This window comes from Oryctolagus cuniculus, chromosome 12, assembly GCF_051225735.1.
Source record: "Oryctolagus cuniculus isolate XC-2025 breed Fujian yellow rabbit chromosome 12, ASM5122573v1, whole genome shotgun sequence".
In the NCBI taxonomy this organism is placed as follows: Eukaryota; Metazoa; Chordata; class Mammalia; order Lagomorpha; family Leporidae; genus Oryctolagus; species Oryctolagus cuniculus.
Genome location: NC_142878.1, coordinates 73,182,603 through 73,200,783, shown reverse-complemented (window position 1 = coordinate 73,200,783; position 18,181 = coordinate 73,182,603). Strand labels below are relative to the sequence as shown.

Below are 18,181 nucleotides of genomic sequence, written 5' to 3'. Positions count from 1 at the left end.
CCGGTAACATGAGCGTAATATCTAAGAGGCCTCTTGTTGGGAATCACCTTTAAGGTAGCAGATGCTCAACAAATGTTGTTTCATAATTGTCACCTTTAGATGAAAATATCACAAATAGATGAAGGTATATGATTGCTTATTTCCCTCTTAAAATGGTTCTCTAGTGTTTTTTGTATGTATAAAAGTATAAGTACCCAATTCAGGTTCATTCTGTTAGTCCTATTTCTAGTTACAAAATAATTTATTTGATGTCAGAAGCTAATCTGTATTTCAAAGTGTGGTGCACAAAATTATGTCTTTAATTATTAAGTGAATTGATTGAAAAGGTAAGATGTCTAGGAAATAATGACAGGTGGCTACTTATGGCAGATTTATTTGAAGGCTGCATGCTTATATGTGTCAATATAAAATGTGCAAAAACTGAAAGTGACCTTTTTTTTTTTTAAATTAGGAGAGAGAAGCCCTTCAGAAACAGCTGGATGAAGCAAACCGAGAAGCCCAAAAATATCGACAGCAACTTCTAAAGAAAGAACAGGAAGCAGAAGCCTACAGACAGAAGTTAGAAGCTATGACTCGTCTTCAGACTAATAAAGAAGCTGTTTAACTGAACATGTAGTTTGATTTTACTTTTGGCCAAGAAAGAATACAATCTCGAACTGTACGCATTAAGAGTACAGTCATGGGAATACAGGATAATAGAAGAGACTTCAGATTGATAATTGGACTTAAGCCATGAGCTCTGAATTCTTGTAACATAAAACTTTACTTTAGAAGTTGTGAAATGTATTTAAAACTGAATTCTGTAAATAGTTCTTGTTTTTTTTTTTACAGTTCCAAATGAGTTGATAAAGATTGTTGAAGAGATCCAAAACCACAACAAGCCACTGTTTTTGTGAATTCTTTTTGATTTTAGTACAAACCTTGATCTCTCAGAAACAGAACAGTTCTAAGGGTGATCATTGCTGATTAGACCAAATGTGTAATAATTATGGTGGACCGATGCTGGAATTACTCCTATAGGTATAAACTTCTATATGAAGGGAAGATTTCTTCCAGGAAATCTTTGTACAGCTTTAAGTTGTCTCAGATTCTCTGAAAACATTTTTTAGAAAGTGAAATTTTTATATTTGTTCAATTTCAGCTATACCCAAGTAGATTTACATGTATATGAAGCAAATATTTTTTAAACTTTCTGTTTGTACATATTCTGCATGTTTTATAATTTCAGAGTGCATCACCTGCGTAGGTATTTTTCCCACAAAGATGATGAAAGTTACTAGGAAGAAAAAAAACCACCTTTTATTCTATAGGTCATTGAAGCTAAGTAAGCTAACAGCTGGTTTTATTGGAGTGACAATGTTCTTGGAAGGAGCAGCTTACAAGATAACTTGAATTTACGAACCCGGCACAATATGCTTTTTTGAAATTTCATAGTGGGGACGTGAAACTGTATTCTGTGCCTTCCATCATGATTTCCACATGAAAGCACTTTAAGGCACTGGATTTTAAGATAATGTTTTTGGAAAACTCAATGAATATGGGTTTCTGAAATACTTCATGGACTTATTTCCCCCTCTCCAGGAAATTATTCTCATGGAAAAAAAAATTGTTTTTGTATGTAGAACAAGAACTTTTTGTACTACAGTGACGCTCTCGATAAGACTAGCGCCAACTTTTACTTTTCCCTCTGAAAGCTTAGCATCTGTGTTATGACTTAACTCTCATCACATTGTTGTTGGATTCCACAATGTATGGACATGAAACTCTGACAGACTGTGTGTTCTTTTTTGTAAAACATAACTACAAGCTCTTATTTCTTGCTTTGTTTTTTAATGTTTTATTGCTTTATGAAGATGCTTAACCCCAAACCCCTCTAGATTACCTATACTGTATAAAGAAGCAGTTACCCTTAAAACTGTACTCTGGCCTACTTTTCTATTTTACAATTAAATATCTTTTCCACATATGTTCAGTGTAGACTTATGTTTTGGCCACATTTTACTCACACATTATTTTATTCCACTTTTTATTTGAGCTATATCCCACCATTTGAAAGTGTTTCATGGTGTGGTAACTTCTTTGGAGTTGCTAGTTCTCTTGCTGGAATTATCAGTGTGGTTGTTAAGGTAATAAAAGGATTAACAGACTGTTTTAGTTGCTATTGGAAGCTTGAAAAAACTTCAGGGGGCAAAGTTAAGAATTCTATAAGGAAGAAAAAAATGTTTTTCAATTTTCCACTAAGTTTGGTATAGTTTTAAAGCATCCACAACGAAGTTTTCAAAATGCCGGATCAGATTTTCAGTAGCATGAAGCTGCTTTTTGTGCAGTCTTGAGAAGTCAGTGGAGAACACCTGTTTGTGATCAACTTAGTGCATTCAGTTCTGTCAGGTGGGGTGCTGCTATGGCAGTCGAGTACCCGGATTTGCTGTGTTGAAAGATCAGTCTGTTTACCCAGAGTGCAGCCCTGTGTGGTGTTGCTTCCAGACCAGGCTGGCCCTGAAAGGCCTTGAGTCCGTGTTGAAGCAACCATCTGACCATCTGAAAAGCTAATGTAATGCCTCTTTTGACTTCTAGTCTCCTATGCTGCTAGACTGCCTGGTTCAAGAAAGAATTTTGATCTCTTATGACAACAGCTGCGTAGATGGGAGAAAATTTTTACTTCAGAAGGAGTAAGTCTATGATAATATCAGGTGTTAAGATACCTTTAGGGATGTTCACTTTTTTCAGTCATTGTTCTGTTGGATTTGTTTCATTGTGCATTTGTTTGCACTACATTCGCTATGCTGAGAAATCAATACTTAGACAAGAATTGGTAATTAAAATGACTTCTGGTTTAAGTTTTCAGAAATCTGTTCTTGAAATGCTTCCACTACACAGTCATGGATTTGTAGTTAGTGGTTGCTGGTTGCCACGTTGGTGGTTAATTGTTTCCACGTATGTATGAATAAACACGTAGAGCAATCTTTCTCCACTAGGCTGCTGTGAGAGAATCAGACCACAAAGTGTTAGGGCCTACTTAGTTTCTTAGGCACCTGGAATGCTGCTTGTTAGGAACTGTGTAGACACTGAGGTCACTGAGGTCTTGGTTGCCTAAATGACTCATATTTAGCTCTTCCTGTGTGCAATGGCTGGAGCTCATGCATTACAAATTCTAGGCTGGGGCTGTGATGCTTCCAGAAAACCTCAGCTGAACAGTAGTGTCTGCAAGGATTGTGCTTCTTGACTGATTTTCTCTCGTTACTGTTTATTTTGTTTATATCTTACCTTAATAATTTCCCTAAAGGAAATAACTTGTGATATAATTTATTTTCATTGGCTTTTAGGAATTATTTTATTATTACGTCAATCTTTCATGATATGACTGCTGGAATATGTACTCTACTCCTTTGCTCTGACACTGGAATGCTTTTTTTTTTATGTTGTTGGAGGATTGGGAGTTGGAGAACTTTTTTCTGTGATATTCAGTAGAATAGAATTGAGACTTTTCATTTTTGGGAAATATGTAATGAAAACTAGTTTGCATTAGAAAAACCTATATACAATGATGTTTATCCAAAACATAACAAAATCTATGCTAGTTTAGGAGTCTTCAGTGTGATTTTTTTTAATGTTGTTTACCAGAAATTAAAGAATTTATTGCCCAGAACAGGAATCAAAGAGTTTATAGAAACATTCATAGATGCTTTATTCTGATTTGACTTTTTTTTCTCTGTACAAGGGTTCTTTTAAAAGTTCATGGAAAATGGAATTAAACGATGTTTATTTTGGTCCAAAAATTTTATATCTATGAATAGTTTTTTCATAAATATGCATTTTCCATGAAATTTTGAGGTAACCTCATTATGCTAAACTAGCTTTTCCTGATAAAAAGCTGTGGCATTTCTTTGTTCTTTTAAACCTGGAAGATCTTGAAAGCTGTCTCAAAGTAAATTATAGCAAAAAGAAAAATCTTTTCAAATTAAATAACAAAACAATTCTAGGAACCTTTATGTCCATATGCATGGGTTCCCAAAGTATTTGCACTCAAGCTTATATAGCAAATAGAAAAAAATGTTCTATTCATTTTGCTTCCATTAAATAAATAACTCCTCTATTATGTCAGATCAACTTAGGAATGGACCAACTAACAGATTTGCCATTTCATTAAATAATATTTACAGTACTTGGATTTCATTATAGATAACTAGTCTGTTGTCGTTAAAATGATGTTTGCTATTTACTTTCTTGCTATTAGGTGAGAACACCTGATGGAGGTAGACTGAGTTTGACGTAAATTCTGAATTCATTCTCAGATTATTCTGTGTAACCTGTAATGGAAAACATGGTATCATCACTGGAAAAACGTATGTGGCTCCAAATCAAAATTTGGTATCAATATTTTTGTGACTTATTAAAACTTTTCCAAATATGTAGATACACAGATCATCTTGTTATCTTAGATTGTTTTGAAATCCTTAGCTCCTTTAGAAATATTTTAATGATGATCAAATATTGAATATAAGTTAGATGCAATTCTTGGGGCCCTTCATTTTTAGCTAAATGTTATAACTAAAAAAAAACCCTACCATGTGTATTCTGGAAAAATTTTGATTTGATTTCTGGGGTTCTATCCACAATGGCTTTATTAATTGCTTCATTTTTTATTTGAGTAGTTTTGATCTCATATGCACAATTGTTATATATTTTCTACATTTATATAGTATTATGTAATGCAATTTTATCCTTACTGTGATTGATCACACGGATTATAAATTTGAATTTCATGGATTATTTTGATATTTTCCTAATCTGTCTATGAGGACCTTTTTTTAAAAAAAAAAATTATTTTTTTAATTTGAGAGAGTTATAGAGAAAGGGAAAGACAGACAGGTCCTTCATCTGCTGGCTCAGTCCCCAGATGGCCACAACAGAGCTGGGCTGATCCGAAGCCAAGAGGCAGGAGCTTCTTCCTGGTCTCCCATGTGGGTGCAGGGCCCAAGCACTTGGGCCATCTTTCACTGCTTTCCCAGGCCATAAGTAGAGAGCTGGATTAGAAAAGGAGCAACTGAGAACCAGTGCCCATATGTGATGCTGGTGCCACAGGTCAAGGCTTAGCCTACTATACCATAGCACTGGCCCCAAGGATCATTTTCTTATATATTTTTTGTGTGTCAGTTAAAAGTCAGTAAAGACCATTTTCATCATTACTCTTTTTTTTTTTTTTTTTTTTTTTTTTTTTTTTTTTTTTTGACAGGCAGAGTGGACAGTGAGAGAGAGAGACAGAGAGAGAAAGGTCTTCCTTTGCCGTTGGTTCACCCTCCAATGGCCGCCGCTGCAGCCGGCGCACCGCGCTGATCCTGGCAGGAGCCAGGAGCCAGGTGCTTTTCCTGGTCTCCCATGGGGTGCAGGGCCCAAGCACCTGGGCCATCCTCCACTGCACTCCCTGGCCATAGCAGAGAGCTGGCCTGGAAGAGGGGCAACCGGGACAGAATCCGGCGCCCCAACCGGGACTAGAACCCGGTGTGCCGGCGCCGCCATCATTACTCTTAAGAATTAATTTTAAATTGCATTCACTTACTGTTTTGCTAAAGAAAGATACCATACTAAGGAAGCCTACACACGAATGAAAACTATAATCTATCTCCCTCACTCTGTTAACTGAAGAGACAGAGAGGGGCCTGTGTTGTGGTGTAACAGGTTAAGCCACCACCCGCAACACAAGCAATCTAAATCGGCACTGGTTCAAGTCCTAACTTCTCCCCTTCTGATCCAACCCCTTGCTGATGCACCTGGGAGGGCAGTGGAAAATGGCTCAAGTCCCTGGACCCCTGCACCCTGGTGGGAGACTCAGGTGAAGCTCCTGGCTCCTTGGCTTCCATCTTGCCCAACCCTGGCTGTTGCAGCCATTTGGGGAGGGAACCAGTGGGTGCAGGATCTCTTTTTCCTATCTCGCCCTCGCTTTCTGTGACTCAGCCTTTCAAATAAACAAATCAATCAACAAAAATTTTTTAAAAGTTTTAGGAGAGATTTATTGAAACATCCATGGATTTACCATCCAAATTTGATAAATCTTGTTTGCCTTCTTCCCTTCAGTTCCTTTAAGAAAAAGAATGTTAGAGATGTAGTTGAAGTTCCTTTGTTCTCTTTCCTGATTCCATTTCACCCCCACAAAAGACAATCATTATGAACCTGATGTTGAAATGTTTTATTCCATCTTCACGTTTATATGATCTTGTGTAATGTTAGCCAAGTACTTTCATTCCCTGGAGACTCAGTTTCTCAAGGATGAGTGGAAGATGGCCTTCACTAGGTTGTTGTATAGAGTCAATCAAATGGTATGCATGAGCAGTGCAAGGCATACTGCCTGTATGTAGTAAACATTGTATTTTAGAATGGAATATTGAAGGATGTAAAGGCAGTCATCCCAGCCCCAACCTGTTACAAAGAAATAGTAATTTTCTTAAAAAAAAAAAAAAAGAAAATTACTGTTTCTTTGTAACAGGTTGGGGTTGGGATGACTGCCTTTTTTTTAAGATGTATTTATTAATTTGAAAGAGTTACAAAGAGAGAGGGAGAGAAAGAGAGCTTCCATCTGCTGGTTCACTCCCCAGATGGCTGCATTGACTGGGGCTGGGCCAAGGCGAGAGTCAGGAGCTTCTTCCAGGTCTCTCACATCAGTGACAGGGCCCAAGCACTTGGGCCATCTTCCACTGCTTTTCCTAGGCCATAAGCAGGGAACTGGATCAGAAGAGGAGCTTCCAGGAATGGAACCAGTGCCCATATGGGATGCTGGCACTGCAGGCAGCGGCTTTACTCACTAAGCCATAATGCCAGCCCCCCCCCCTTCTATAAAGATTTATTTATTAATTTGAAGATCAGAGTTACGGAGTGAGAAGGGGAGAGAGAAGAAACAGTGATTTTCCACTTGCTGAGGTGCTGTCGAGTCTATCAGGATGCTACTCTTCTAAGTGAGCTCTCAAGCCTGATTGCTCTGCATACAGCTGGTTCCTCCCTGGAGGAAGCTGGATTTCTTTTCCCCTCCTTTCATCTCGCTTTTCTTAGACTGCTCCTAGTTCACAACTATACCCAAGGCTCATTCTAGGAGCAGACATACTGTAACTATGGGCATAAAAATCCCCTTTCAATATACATGGTTGAAAATGGAAACAGTCCCTCAATTCTAGGCAATTCTTTGGATGGTGTACCTTGTCTTGATCCCTTCCTTGTAAATTCTGCTTGTTTTTGACAGGGACAATAGTACCACTTCATTTCTATTTTATTTTTCTTTAAGATTTATTTATTTGAAAGACAAAGTTACAGAGAGGCAGAGGCAGAGAGAGAGAGAGATCTTCAGTTCACTAGTTCACTCCCCAGACGGCCATATAGGCCAGAGCTGCACCAATCCGAAGCCAGGAGACAGGAGCTTCTTCTGGGTCTCCCACGTGGATGTAGGGGCCCAAGCACTTGGGCCATCTTCTACTGCTTTCCCAGGCTATAGCAGAGAGCAGGATGGGAAGTGGAGCAGCCAGGATTTGAACTGGCGTCCATATGGGATGCTGGCACTATAGGTGGCAGCTTTACCCACTACACCACAGTGCCATCCCTGTACCACTTCATTTCTTTTTTTTTTCTCTCTTTTTTTTATAGAAAGCTTTTATTAAATAAATAAAATTTTTGTAAGTGCAACTTTGGGTTATAGCAGTTACCACTTCATTTCTAGTTTATGTTTTCACTTACTGGGTAAGCATAGTACTTCTTAGTGGAGTTTCTCAGTGCAGTTAGAGATACAGGCTTTTTTCCTGTTGTCTAGCTTCAAGGTAGAACCTACTTTCAATACTTCCTACCTCAATTCAGTTATAAGCAAGAAGGATAGATCAGAGGTGGAAGACTTCTTGCAGGCAGAACTCAGTAAGATGTTCAAACAGCTAAATATATATGTATATATAAGAAAATAATTGTTACTAAAATTATAATTTATTTATTTAACTTTTTCTGTTTGCTGTGTCTTGAAAAAGGGAGGAAGTGAAGCTCGGTGTCCCCATGTGTGGAGAGATGGACAAACTCTGATATAAACAATCTTTGTAGGGAGGAACATCTTGTAAAATAGAAACTCGTGGGCCCATCGATTCTACTTTAAGCAGTTTATTTTAAGGAAAATCTAAGGGTGTGAAATTGGCCTATCTCATTCTTTCTAATAAAACATTTTCACAAATAACAACAACTTAAACCTCACAAATGTGTACTACTGAAGTTGGTTGAATAAATTCTAGTATATCATGTGATAGAATACTATGCAGCCACAAAAATGATATTAAACTGTCCCTTTACCAGAAGTACAGGATGATTAAGATTTGTTGAAGTGTATTCTATACTATAGATGTGTGTGTGTGTGTGTGTGTGTGTGTGTGTATTTGAGAGTGAGGTACAGTGTGAGTATGAGTATGGTAGGTGGGATGAGGTGGGGGAGGATGAGTATGAATGGGGCAAGGTGGGGAGTGAAGTGTAAGACTCTAAATAGAAATGTCATTTGCAGGGTTATGTGACATAAGATCCTTGCATGTTCATCTCAGAATTTACTTGCTTGGCAACTCCATGCAGTTTCACTGCTTTAAATATCATCTGTAGGCTGATGAGTGCCAGATTTGTATCTCCAGCCCAGGCTTCCTCCCATGAACTGCAGAGTCATCCAACTACTTACTCGATGGTTCCACCTACAGATCTCAAAAGCATTTCAAACTTGACATCCTCAAAACTGAAAATATTCCTCTCAGAACCTTCCCCTTCGAGTCATGCCCATTTTCGGTAATGCCAGCTGCTTCCTTCCTGTTACTTGGACTCCAAACTTTGAAGGCACCCTTGACTTTTTCTTTCTTCCATATCCCACTTTCATACTGTTAGCAAATCCGGTTTGTTTTGTATTGTCATATATACCTAGAATCTGGTCACTGCACCCTGGATCCATTAGTAACACCATCATCCCGTGTCTAGGTCATTATGATGGCTTCCCAACCCCTTGCTCCTCCAAAGGGCAGCCAGAACCAAGCTGGGTCATGTCACTCCTCCGCTCAGCTGCTTTTGTGGATCCCTTTCCTGCTTGGAGTAAATGTTGAAGTAATCACCATGGCTGATACGACCCACTCCTCCCGCCACTGTCTGACTCCCTTCCTCCTCTTCTGCCCCATCACTTCACTCCGCACAGGGTGACTTCCTTGCTATTACCCACATTCACGAGGCTCTCGGATTGCTGTGGCTCTGCACATCTCGTCCCTTCTGTCTACAGCACTTCTCTCCAGAGGTCCCTAACCCTCCTTCTCTCACCTCCTCCAGGGTTTTCTCAAAAGCCAGCTTTTCTGTGAGGTCTCTTCTGCCTTGTCCTGTCTTGCACCTCTGGTTCTCTACCCCTTCCCTGCCCTGCCCTGTATTTTCTCGCTGTGCTTCTGACTGCTGCCACACTGTCTCCTTCGTGTGTTTCCTAACTGCTCCACCTCAGGGTAGCTCCATGGGGAGTTCTTCATGGCTTCCTTGGCATCCATAGCAGCACCCGACAGAAGGAAAAGCCCTAACCAGTATTAGGTGAATGAATGAATGTCAGCTCTGATTCTCTGGAGAGTGGAATTTCTACTCTGTCCTCTTCGTGTTGGAATTCTCATTTTCCTAGGTGAGATTAAAAAAAAAAAAAACAAAACTGTTGGGTGGGGATTGTGACACCCAGCAGGTTAAGCTGCCACCAGGGATGCTGGCATCCTATATAGGAGTGTCGGTTTGAGTCCTAGTTACTCTTCTTCCCATCCAGCTTCCTGCCGATACCCCTGGGAAGGTTCAAGTATTTGGTTCTCTGTCACCTATGTAGGAGACTCAGAGTTCCTGGCTCTTGGTTTTGGCCTGGCCCAGCCCTGGCTGTGGCAAACATTTGGGGAGTGAACTAGTAGATGGAAGATCTTGCTCTCTTTCTGTCTCACACACTCTTTCTATCTCTCTCTCTCTCTCTCTCTCTACCTTTCAAATAAATAAATATCTTTTGAAAAAAACTTACTGGTTCCTGTTATACAGATGGGAAGTGAGAGAGGTAAAATAACATCCCTATGTCGTGAGTGTCGGAAATAAACCCTAGGTCTTTTCAGTTTTTCAAAGAGCACAGTTTCTCAACCTTGTCACTACTGGTGTTTCTGGTCAGGTCATTCTTTGTAGGGGCAGCCTGTGCATTAAATGATGTTAAACAGCACTCTTGGCATCTGCTTACTAGATGACAGCGGCATCAATTCACTCAGGAAAAGGAATCCACAGGAAGTCCCCAGAGGTTAATCTTGCTGCCTTATTTTCTTGTGCCTTGGTGGCTAAGACACCCCTGTAGGGGTTATGATCCTGGAGGCACAGGTTGGGATGCACACTAGGGCAGAAAAGACACAGATAGCATCGTCGTAAGTCCTGTGTGCGTCAGCATAGGGAAAAAAGACAGATGAGAATGTCACAGGAACAATACGTGGGGGACATCCCACTGCTGCCCTCTGCTGCCCTCAGAGCTAGGAACAGGGAAGACACAAGAGATCCTTTCCTGCCTGGTTGTGGCGCAGCACCACACAGGAATTAGGATTGGAGTTTGGGGTTGAGCAAATGCTTAAGCCCAAGGTGGAGGATTTAGGCTCAGGAAACTGTATTCGTAGGTAGCCTTGGTAATGTGAGAGATGGCATGGAGAGGAAAGCACTCTGCATCCATTAGGAGGAAAGGCAACTTGCTCTTGCATTTGAAGAATACAGAGGTGGGGATGTGTTCGGTAACTGGAATTGGACTTCTGGTGCCCTCTCCACGTCAGCCTCCTAACTGGTTTTCCATTTTAGCTTCCCTCTAGTTCAGTTCTCCACCCTCTACCTCGAAGCTAAAGAACACGCAACATGCACATTTGTTCATTGTCACTCTTGCTTTAAACTACAAACATTTCAATGATTCCAATTGCCTTTTAGGCAAGTCTTAAGCCCTCAATACAGGTTTTCTCTTTTCCACTTCTCCATTTTCCCCTCTTACCTGTCTGCATCCTTCTTACCCTGGTTCCAGTCTTTCACATGATGCCCCCTCCCTCTCCCCTGCAAGTCTTGGACATCAACCAGAGTATGCTATAGTTGTGTATTCCACAAATCTGTGCCAGTTATCACTCACCACCTGCTGCCTCCAAGCCACTGGCCTTAGATCACCTGGGTTCTGCTGTTTTAGATAACATCTTTTAAACATGTGTGGCATGGGGCCAGCACTGTGGTACAGTGGGTTAAAGCTCTGGGCTGAAGCGCCGGCATCCCATATGGGTGCCAGTTCTAGTCCCGGCTGCTCCTCTTCTGGTCCAGCTCTCGCTATGGCCTGGGAGGGCACTGGAGGATGGCCCAAGTTCTTGGGCCCCTGCACCCATGTGGGAGACCCAGAAGAAGCTCCTGGGTCCTGGCTTCAGATTGGCTCAGCTCCAGCCAGTGCAGCCAACTGGGGAGTGAACCAGCAGATGAAAGACCTCTCTCTCTGCCTTTCTTTCTTTTTCTGTGTAACTCTTTCAAATAAATAAATAAATCTTTTAAAAATAAAAATGTCTAATAGTAATTACTTGTTTATTTGAAAACTGAGGGAGAGATTTCATCATCTGTTTCACTCTCCAAATGCCTGCAATAGCCAGGGCTGGGCGAGGCTGAAGGCAGGAGTCAGGGATACAGTTGGACTCCCACGCAGGTGACAGGGGCACATGTACTTGAGCCGTCACCTGTTGCCTTCCAGGGTGTCCATTGGTGCACTGGCAGGAAGCGGGAATGGGAAGCAGAGCCAGTACTCAAACCCAGGCACTCCAGTAATGGGATGCGGGCAACACGTTGACTGCTGCACTGGATGCTCACCCCCGATCAAATTTTGAGATCGGTTTTCCACCACATCCTTGCAGGCTTCCGTCCCCTCATCCCCTCAAGAGGCCTTCTCCTGCTCCAGCACAGCTAAACCCAAGCTGGGAAAACAAGTACCGGGGCCTTGCCTGTTGTTTGTAACAAGTAAATTCTTGCCGCCCTGACACCAGCATCCCACATGGGCACTGGTTGGAGTCCCAGCTGCTTTGCTTCTGATCCAGCTCCCTGCTACCCACGGGGGAGACCCAGACAAAGCTCCTGGCTCTGGGCTTTGGCCCGGCTCAGCACCGGCTGTTGGCAACCATTTGGGGAGTGAACCAGTGGATAGAACATCTCTCTCTCCCTCTCTCTGTAACTCTGCCTTTCAAATAAATAAATAATTAAATCTTTAAAAACAAAACCAAAGAAACAAGTAACAACAACAAAAAGGAAGATGAGCAAGCTATAGCTTATAGAAGATTTTCCGGGATGCTTAGAGCTGCAGAAGAAAAGCACAGTACAGGGTGAGATTCCAGACCAGGGAGAGTTCTCCTTGCTATGAGATGTGGCTTCAGTCGCGGAGCCCCCTGGCAGCGCCCCTGCCCCCCACTCCCACAAGCAAGCTCTTGGTCCTGTTTCCCTAGTCTCAGGCCTGCCTCCCTAAGTTCGAATTCCCAGTACATCAGGGATACATAACCTTGCTAGGTCCCTAGCCCCAGGGTTGGGCTTTCTGCCTCCAGAGTGACGTGACCCTCTAGTCCAGAGTCTTTGGATTTCCTAGGTTCTGGTTGTCCAATCTCCAAAACCACGGAGGGTGGCTCAGCCAGAGCCATGTGACGGTGAGCTGGGCACGGGCCAGTCTAAGCGCCTTTCCCGTTTCCCTGTCCCTGTGGCTGGGGCTGAGCATGCTCTGGTCTTCTCCTTCCAGCCCTGCCCCAGCAGGCCCTTAAACCCATACTCAGAGGCAGCCCCCCCCCCCCCCCCACTCAGATCTTCTCTTTGGGGGGCCTTTGTGAAGCTAGATGGCATACCTGGTAATGACAAAACAAAGGGGAGCAGTCTCTACCCTCTGCCCCCAGCCCAGCCCCAACTAGGGTTTTAAAAATCTTCCAGCCATCAATACTTTGTAAGCACCTACTTTGTGCAAGTTAGTAGGAACTGGAGTGGTGAATAAATTTGTAGGCCTGAGAGAGTGCACTAACTAGAAATACATCTTCAACGGCCAATTGTGCCAAGTGCGATGAAGGGGAAACAGCAGGAGATGGTGATGCAAAATTTAGATTGAGGAAGTCAGGAGAGAACTGTCTAAGGGAGGTCGCAGCTAAATTTTGAGGAATACCTTTTCAGACTAGAAAACAACGCAGACCCTAGAGAAATGAATTGATCTGTGTGAGAAGCCCAAAGGAGGGTGGGGCAAGGCCAGGAGGGAGGTGGGAGAAAGGGAGGAACGAGAGGGGAGAAGCAGGCAAGGATCAGATCACATGAGGCCTTGAAGGCTATTTCAAAGAGGTTACATTTGAATCTAATTACAGTGTTCTTTAAAAGTTGTCTTTTTATTACTTTTTTAAAAATTTATTTATTTGAGAGAGAGAGGGAGACAGAGTCAGAGATCTCCCCATGGGTTTGTTCACTCTTCAGATGCCTGCAACAGCCCTGGGCCAGGCTGAAGCCAAGAGCTGGGAATTCAATCTGGGTCTCCCACATGGGTAGCAGGTGACCCAACTACTTGAGTCATCATCTGCTGCCTCCCACGTGCATCAGCAGGAAGCTAGAATGGAAAGCAGAGCCATCACTGGAACCCAGGCACTTTGCTAGTGGGGCAGGGGAGTCCTAAGCAGTGTCTTAACTTCTGCACCAAGTGTCCTAATCTTAGTAGGTAAGAAGTTCTCATGGGTAAAGTAAGAATAACGTTATGAAAAGGCATCTGTGAGAAGTACATTCCCACACCTCCACCCGATTTCTATCCCAGGTGATTACTATTACTAGTAATTTACTGATAATTTTAGTTTTTCTTTTTGCACATAAAATTTAAAAATATATTTTAATTGTCCCCCTGAAATTGGAAAAGACCCCCTAAAATCTACACTAAATTGTGGCCCCTTAAAGTTCCATAGAAATGTTATCTGGGGTGCCACATGCGCTACCGGAATTTGGGGTGCCTTACGATTTCACCACGGGCTTATTACTAAATCCCCGATATTAATAAGCCCGAGAGGGTTCTTGCCTAATATTTAGAGAAGAATTCTAAATACCGGCACAGATAAACGAGGCAGCATGGTACGTTTTCAGCTTTTATTTAGTAAGAAAGGTGCATAGGAGAGTGAGAGCTTTATTTAGGGGAAAGAGGTGAATAGGGGTTCATACCAAGCACCAGGAACCAGCCACGTGGAAGAGCATCTAGGCCAGGAAGCCTAGAGTACATGGCCCGAAGGCCATGCGCCCTGGAGGCGCAGGGCTACAGCAAGCCCTGTCCTGGCAAGAGGCCAGGGAAGAAGAGCAGGGCCCGGGCACACTGTGCCCTAGGCTTTTAACCCACTCCAAAGGGGAGTGGTTAATCAACCTGATTGGCTGGTGGGCACCCCGGTGTGGCCAGGTAGGGGAATGAGGCCACACAGGGGCGTGGCAAAGGCATCAGGTAGGAGCATGAGGTCACACAGGGGCGTGGTCTTCCAATTCACAAATCTGACCAATTTTAACCTGTATGCCTGTCTACTTCACCCCGTTTTTTAAAAATAGTGCCAGTGGGTCATCATGTCCACAAGCTTCTGTCCCCTCCCCCCCTTGACCTTGGAGTGTACTACTTTTGTGGAGCTGCAATTGGTGGGTGTACTGTCGTGTACCAGGGTATCATTAGTTCCGTGGCGTTGGATGTTTCGGTCATTTTCAGTCTTTTGCTGTGATAAACGAGACTACAAAGAAGCTGGCTCTCAGACGCGCCCTTTCGTCACTTGTGTGAAGTGTAATGGAGCAGCCGGGTCCAAGCTGTCATCGCTGTTTCCAGAACGCATGGCCCCCAGCACTGTGGGAGGAGGCCCTGCTTTCCTGCAGCCCTGACCACGGAGTGCGTCATCAAGCGGGGTTTTTTGCTAACCTGATAAGGGAAAAATGGCAGTTTAGTGTAGATTTAAACGGATTTTCTCCACTAAGAGTTTCATACTTCCCTCTCTCGTGATTTCTCTTACTATCCTTTGCCCCTTCAGGATGCTGGTCTTTTTTCTTTTTATGTCTCAAAGTTTTTCATGTACTCCTATTTGAGAGAGTGGCTCTTTTCACGATCCGTGGTGAATATGTTCCCCCAGTTTGTCATTTGTCTTTTGATTTTCCTTATGATTTTAAAAAAATGTGATTGAATCCATGGCTTCATTTTTGCTGGGGTAAATGACTAAGAGTATACTTGCTAGTTTGTGTAGTAAGTACATATTTAGTCTTCTAAGAAACTGACAAGTTGTTTTTTTTTTTTTTTTTTGACAGGCAGAGTGGACAGTGAGAAAGGTCTTCCTTTACCATTAGTTCACCCTCCAATGGCCGCCTCGGCCGGCGCGCTGCGGCCAGCGCACCGTGCTGCTCCGAAGCCAGGAGCCAGGTGCTTCTCCTGGTCTCCCTTGCGGGTGCAGGGCCCAAGCACTTGGGCCATCCTCCACTGCACTCCCTGGCCACAGCAGAGAGCTGGCCTGGAAGAGGGCCAACCGGACAGAATCCGGTGCCCCGACTGGGACTAGAACCCCGGGTGCTGACGCCACAGGCAGAGGATTAGCCTTTTGAGCCATGGCACCGGCCCTGACAAGTTATTTTTCAGAGTGGCTGTGCCATTTGACATTCCCAAAAATGTATGAGATTCAGTTTTCCCATATCTTTGTCAGCATTTGGTGTTATCATTTTTAATTTTAATTTTAGCCATGCTAATAAATAAGTAGTAATATGTCCTTAGGGTTTGTTTGAATTTGCATCTCCTTAATGCCTAATGATGTTGAATATATTTTCATGAATCTATTTGCTATTAAACATTTTATTTATGTAGGCACAGAGACAAAGAGAAATTTCACATCTGCTTGTTCACTCTCCAAATGCCTGCATAGGTTGCATGCTGGGCCATTCCAAAGCCAGGAGCTTGGAACTCTATTCGGGTCTGCCACGTGGGTGGCAGGGGCTGTCTTCTGTCTTCCCAGGTGCACCAGCAGGGAACTGGGTTAGAAGTGGAGCAGCTGGGGCTCATAGGGACGCCAGCATTGAGGTGACAGCTTAACCCATTGTGCCACAGTGCCAGACCCCAGGTGGCTTCTTAACTGACAGGCCAAGTGCTTGCCACTCTGCCATTCGTATACATTTTGATGAGTAGTGATCTAGGTTTCCTTTATGTGAATCTTTCAAATTTCTTATTTTTGTACATTTTTTCCTTTACTACTGTAATTGGAGTCTTTTGAATTCATGAATTCATTTTTATACATTTATTTGAGAGGCAGAGAGAGACACAGAGAGCTCCCATCTTCTGATTCAACCATTAAATGCCCCAGTGGCCAGAACTGTACCAAACCAAAGGTGGGATCATCCCAGGTCTCCTATGTGGGTGGCAGGAACTCAATTACTTACGTCATCACTACTGCCTCCAAGGGTCTGCTTTAGCAGGAAGCTGGAGTCAGGAGCTGCGGCCAAGAATCAAACCAAAGCTCTCAGATATGGGATACAGGTGCCCTAACCAGTATCCTAACCACTAGGCTAAATGCCCACTCTTTTTTTTTTTTTTTTTTTTTTTTTTACAGGCAGAGTGGACAGTGAGAGAGAGACAGAGAGGAAGGTCTTCCTTTACCGTTGGTTTACCCCACAATGGCCGCTGCAGCTGGCGCACCGTGCTGCTCCGAAGCCAGGAGCCAGGTGCTTCTCCTGGTCTCCCATGGGGTGCAGGGCCCAAGCACTTGGGCCATCCTCCACTGCCTTCTCAGGCCACAGCAGAGAGCTGGCCTGGAAGAGGGGCAACCGGGACAGAATCCGGAGCCCCGACTGGGACTAGAACCCGGTGTGCCGCGCTGCTAGGCGGAGGATTAGCCTATTGAGTCGCGGCACCGGCCAATGCCCACTCTTATGGTCTTTTTAAGATGATATCTTCCAATTAGTTATTATGGTTTAAGTAAAAACTCAATTTTGTACCACACTGCCTTATGGAATTTCCTTTAGTTTTTCAGTGTTAAAGGATTTTAATTAGGAAATGCTATGATTGGATTTGCATTTTTTTTTAAAGTTCACTCTATTTCGTAGAGAATAGATTAAGGGTGACCAGGAGTTGTAGGAAGGCAAGTTAGAAGGTTCTTGTACTAGTCTAGGTGAATGGCAATGGTGGCTTGGGAGAGAATAGGATCATAGCCGTGGAGGTGGGGAGAACTTGACAGACAGACGTATTTTGGAAGTGGAACTGTTTGAAGAGCTTGGCGTAGATAGGGAACAGGGGAGGCAAAGGAAGGACGAGCCTGGGTTTGTGTTCTGAGCATTTGGATGGGTGGATGGGGAGATGACCTAAGATGGGGAAGACCAGCAGGGATGTGGGCTTTAGGGGAAGATTAACATTCAGTTTTGCAACATACTTTGAGGTGCCTGAGAGCCATGCAAGGGGATTTGTCAGGTGGGCCGTTGGAGGTAAGGTTTTAGGGCTCAGAGGTATGGAGTGCTTGGGTGAAATGGGGTTCATACCTGTGTGGATATCACACGGTTAACATTTAAAGCCATAGACATGGATAAGGCCACCTAGGAAAACAAATGAAAGGAGGGCGGGCCCCTGAAACCTGCCCACACCTAAGGGCTGAAGAGCAGAGCAGGGTGGGGGAGTGAGGGCCTAGGGTGTGGTGGGGGGGTGGGAAACCTGGCATCTGGGAGCCCAGAGAACTCGGTGCCTCAGGGATGAGGGAGTAGGAGGAGTTCATGAGATACCACCGAGAGGACAAGATGCCAGGACACACACACACACACACACACGAGTTAGCGTATTTGGCAACGTGGAAGTGCTGGATCATGTTTTGCTCAGAATTCCAGCTCCCAGAGTAGTGTTCCACTGGCTGCAGCAGCTTCTCCAGGTCTCTTCTTTACACATCCCTCTCTACTGTCAGTGCCAGGGACGATTGTTTCTTTGCACATCTGTGTTTTCTCATCTCTACAGCAGTATTATGTAGTAATAAGAACAATCCAGTTGTGGTCAGGGATAACATCTGTCCCTTCCCAAGCACAGGGTGCCCGGCATAGGAGCTGCCCTACAGGTGTCTGTTCCTTGCTTTCTGTCACTGTTAAGGGAAGAGTGGCAGGAATCATTCTAATAATTTGGGCTATTCTGCAAACCCTTGGCCTTGCGCTGTCTGTGGCTCGGGCTCACCAT

General features: G+C 43.5%; 1 protein-coding gene across 43 annotated transcripts in view; it reads left to right on the top strand.

The window, feature by feature from the left end:
- GABPB1 (GA binding protein transcription factor subunit beta 1) overlaps window positions 1–1,966 on the top strand; it is an 81,137-nt gene extending 79,171 nt beyond the window's left edge. For all 43 annotated transcript variants that reach the window (XM_089310319.1, XM_070054178.2, XM_070054190.2 and 40 more), the window contains one exon: window positions 452–1,966. In XM_089310319.1, coding sequence (XP_089166445.1) covers window positions 452–483 — 32 coding nt within the window. In that variant the 3' untranslated portion in view covers window positions 484–1,966. The remainder of the gene's footprint in view (window positions 1–451) is intronic.
- Window positions 1,967–18,181: the final 16,215 nt, after the last annotated feature.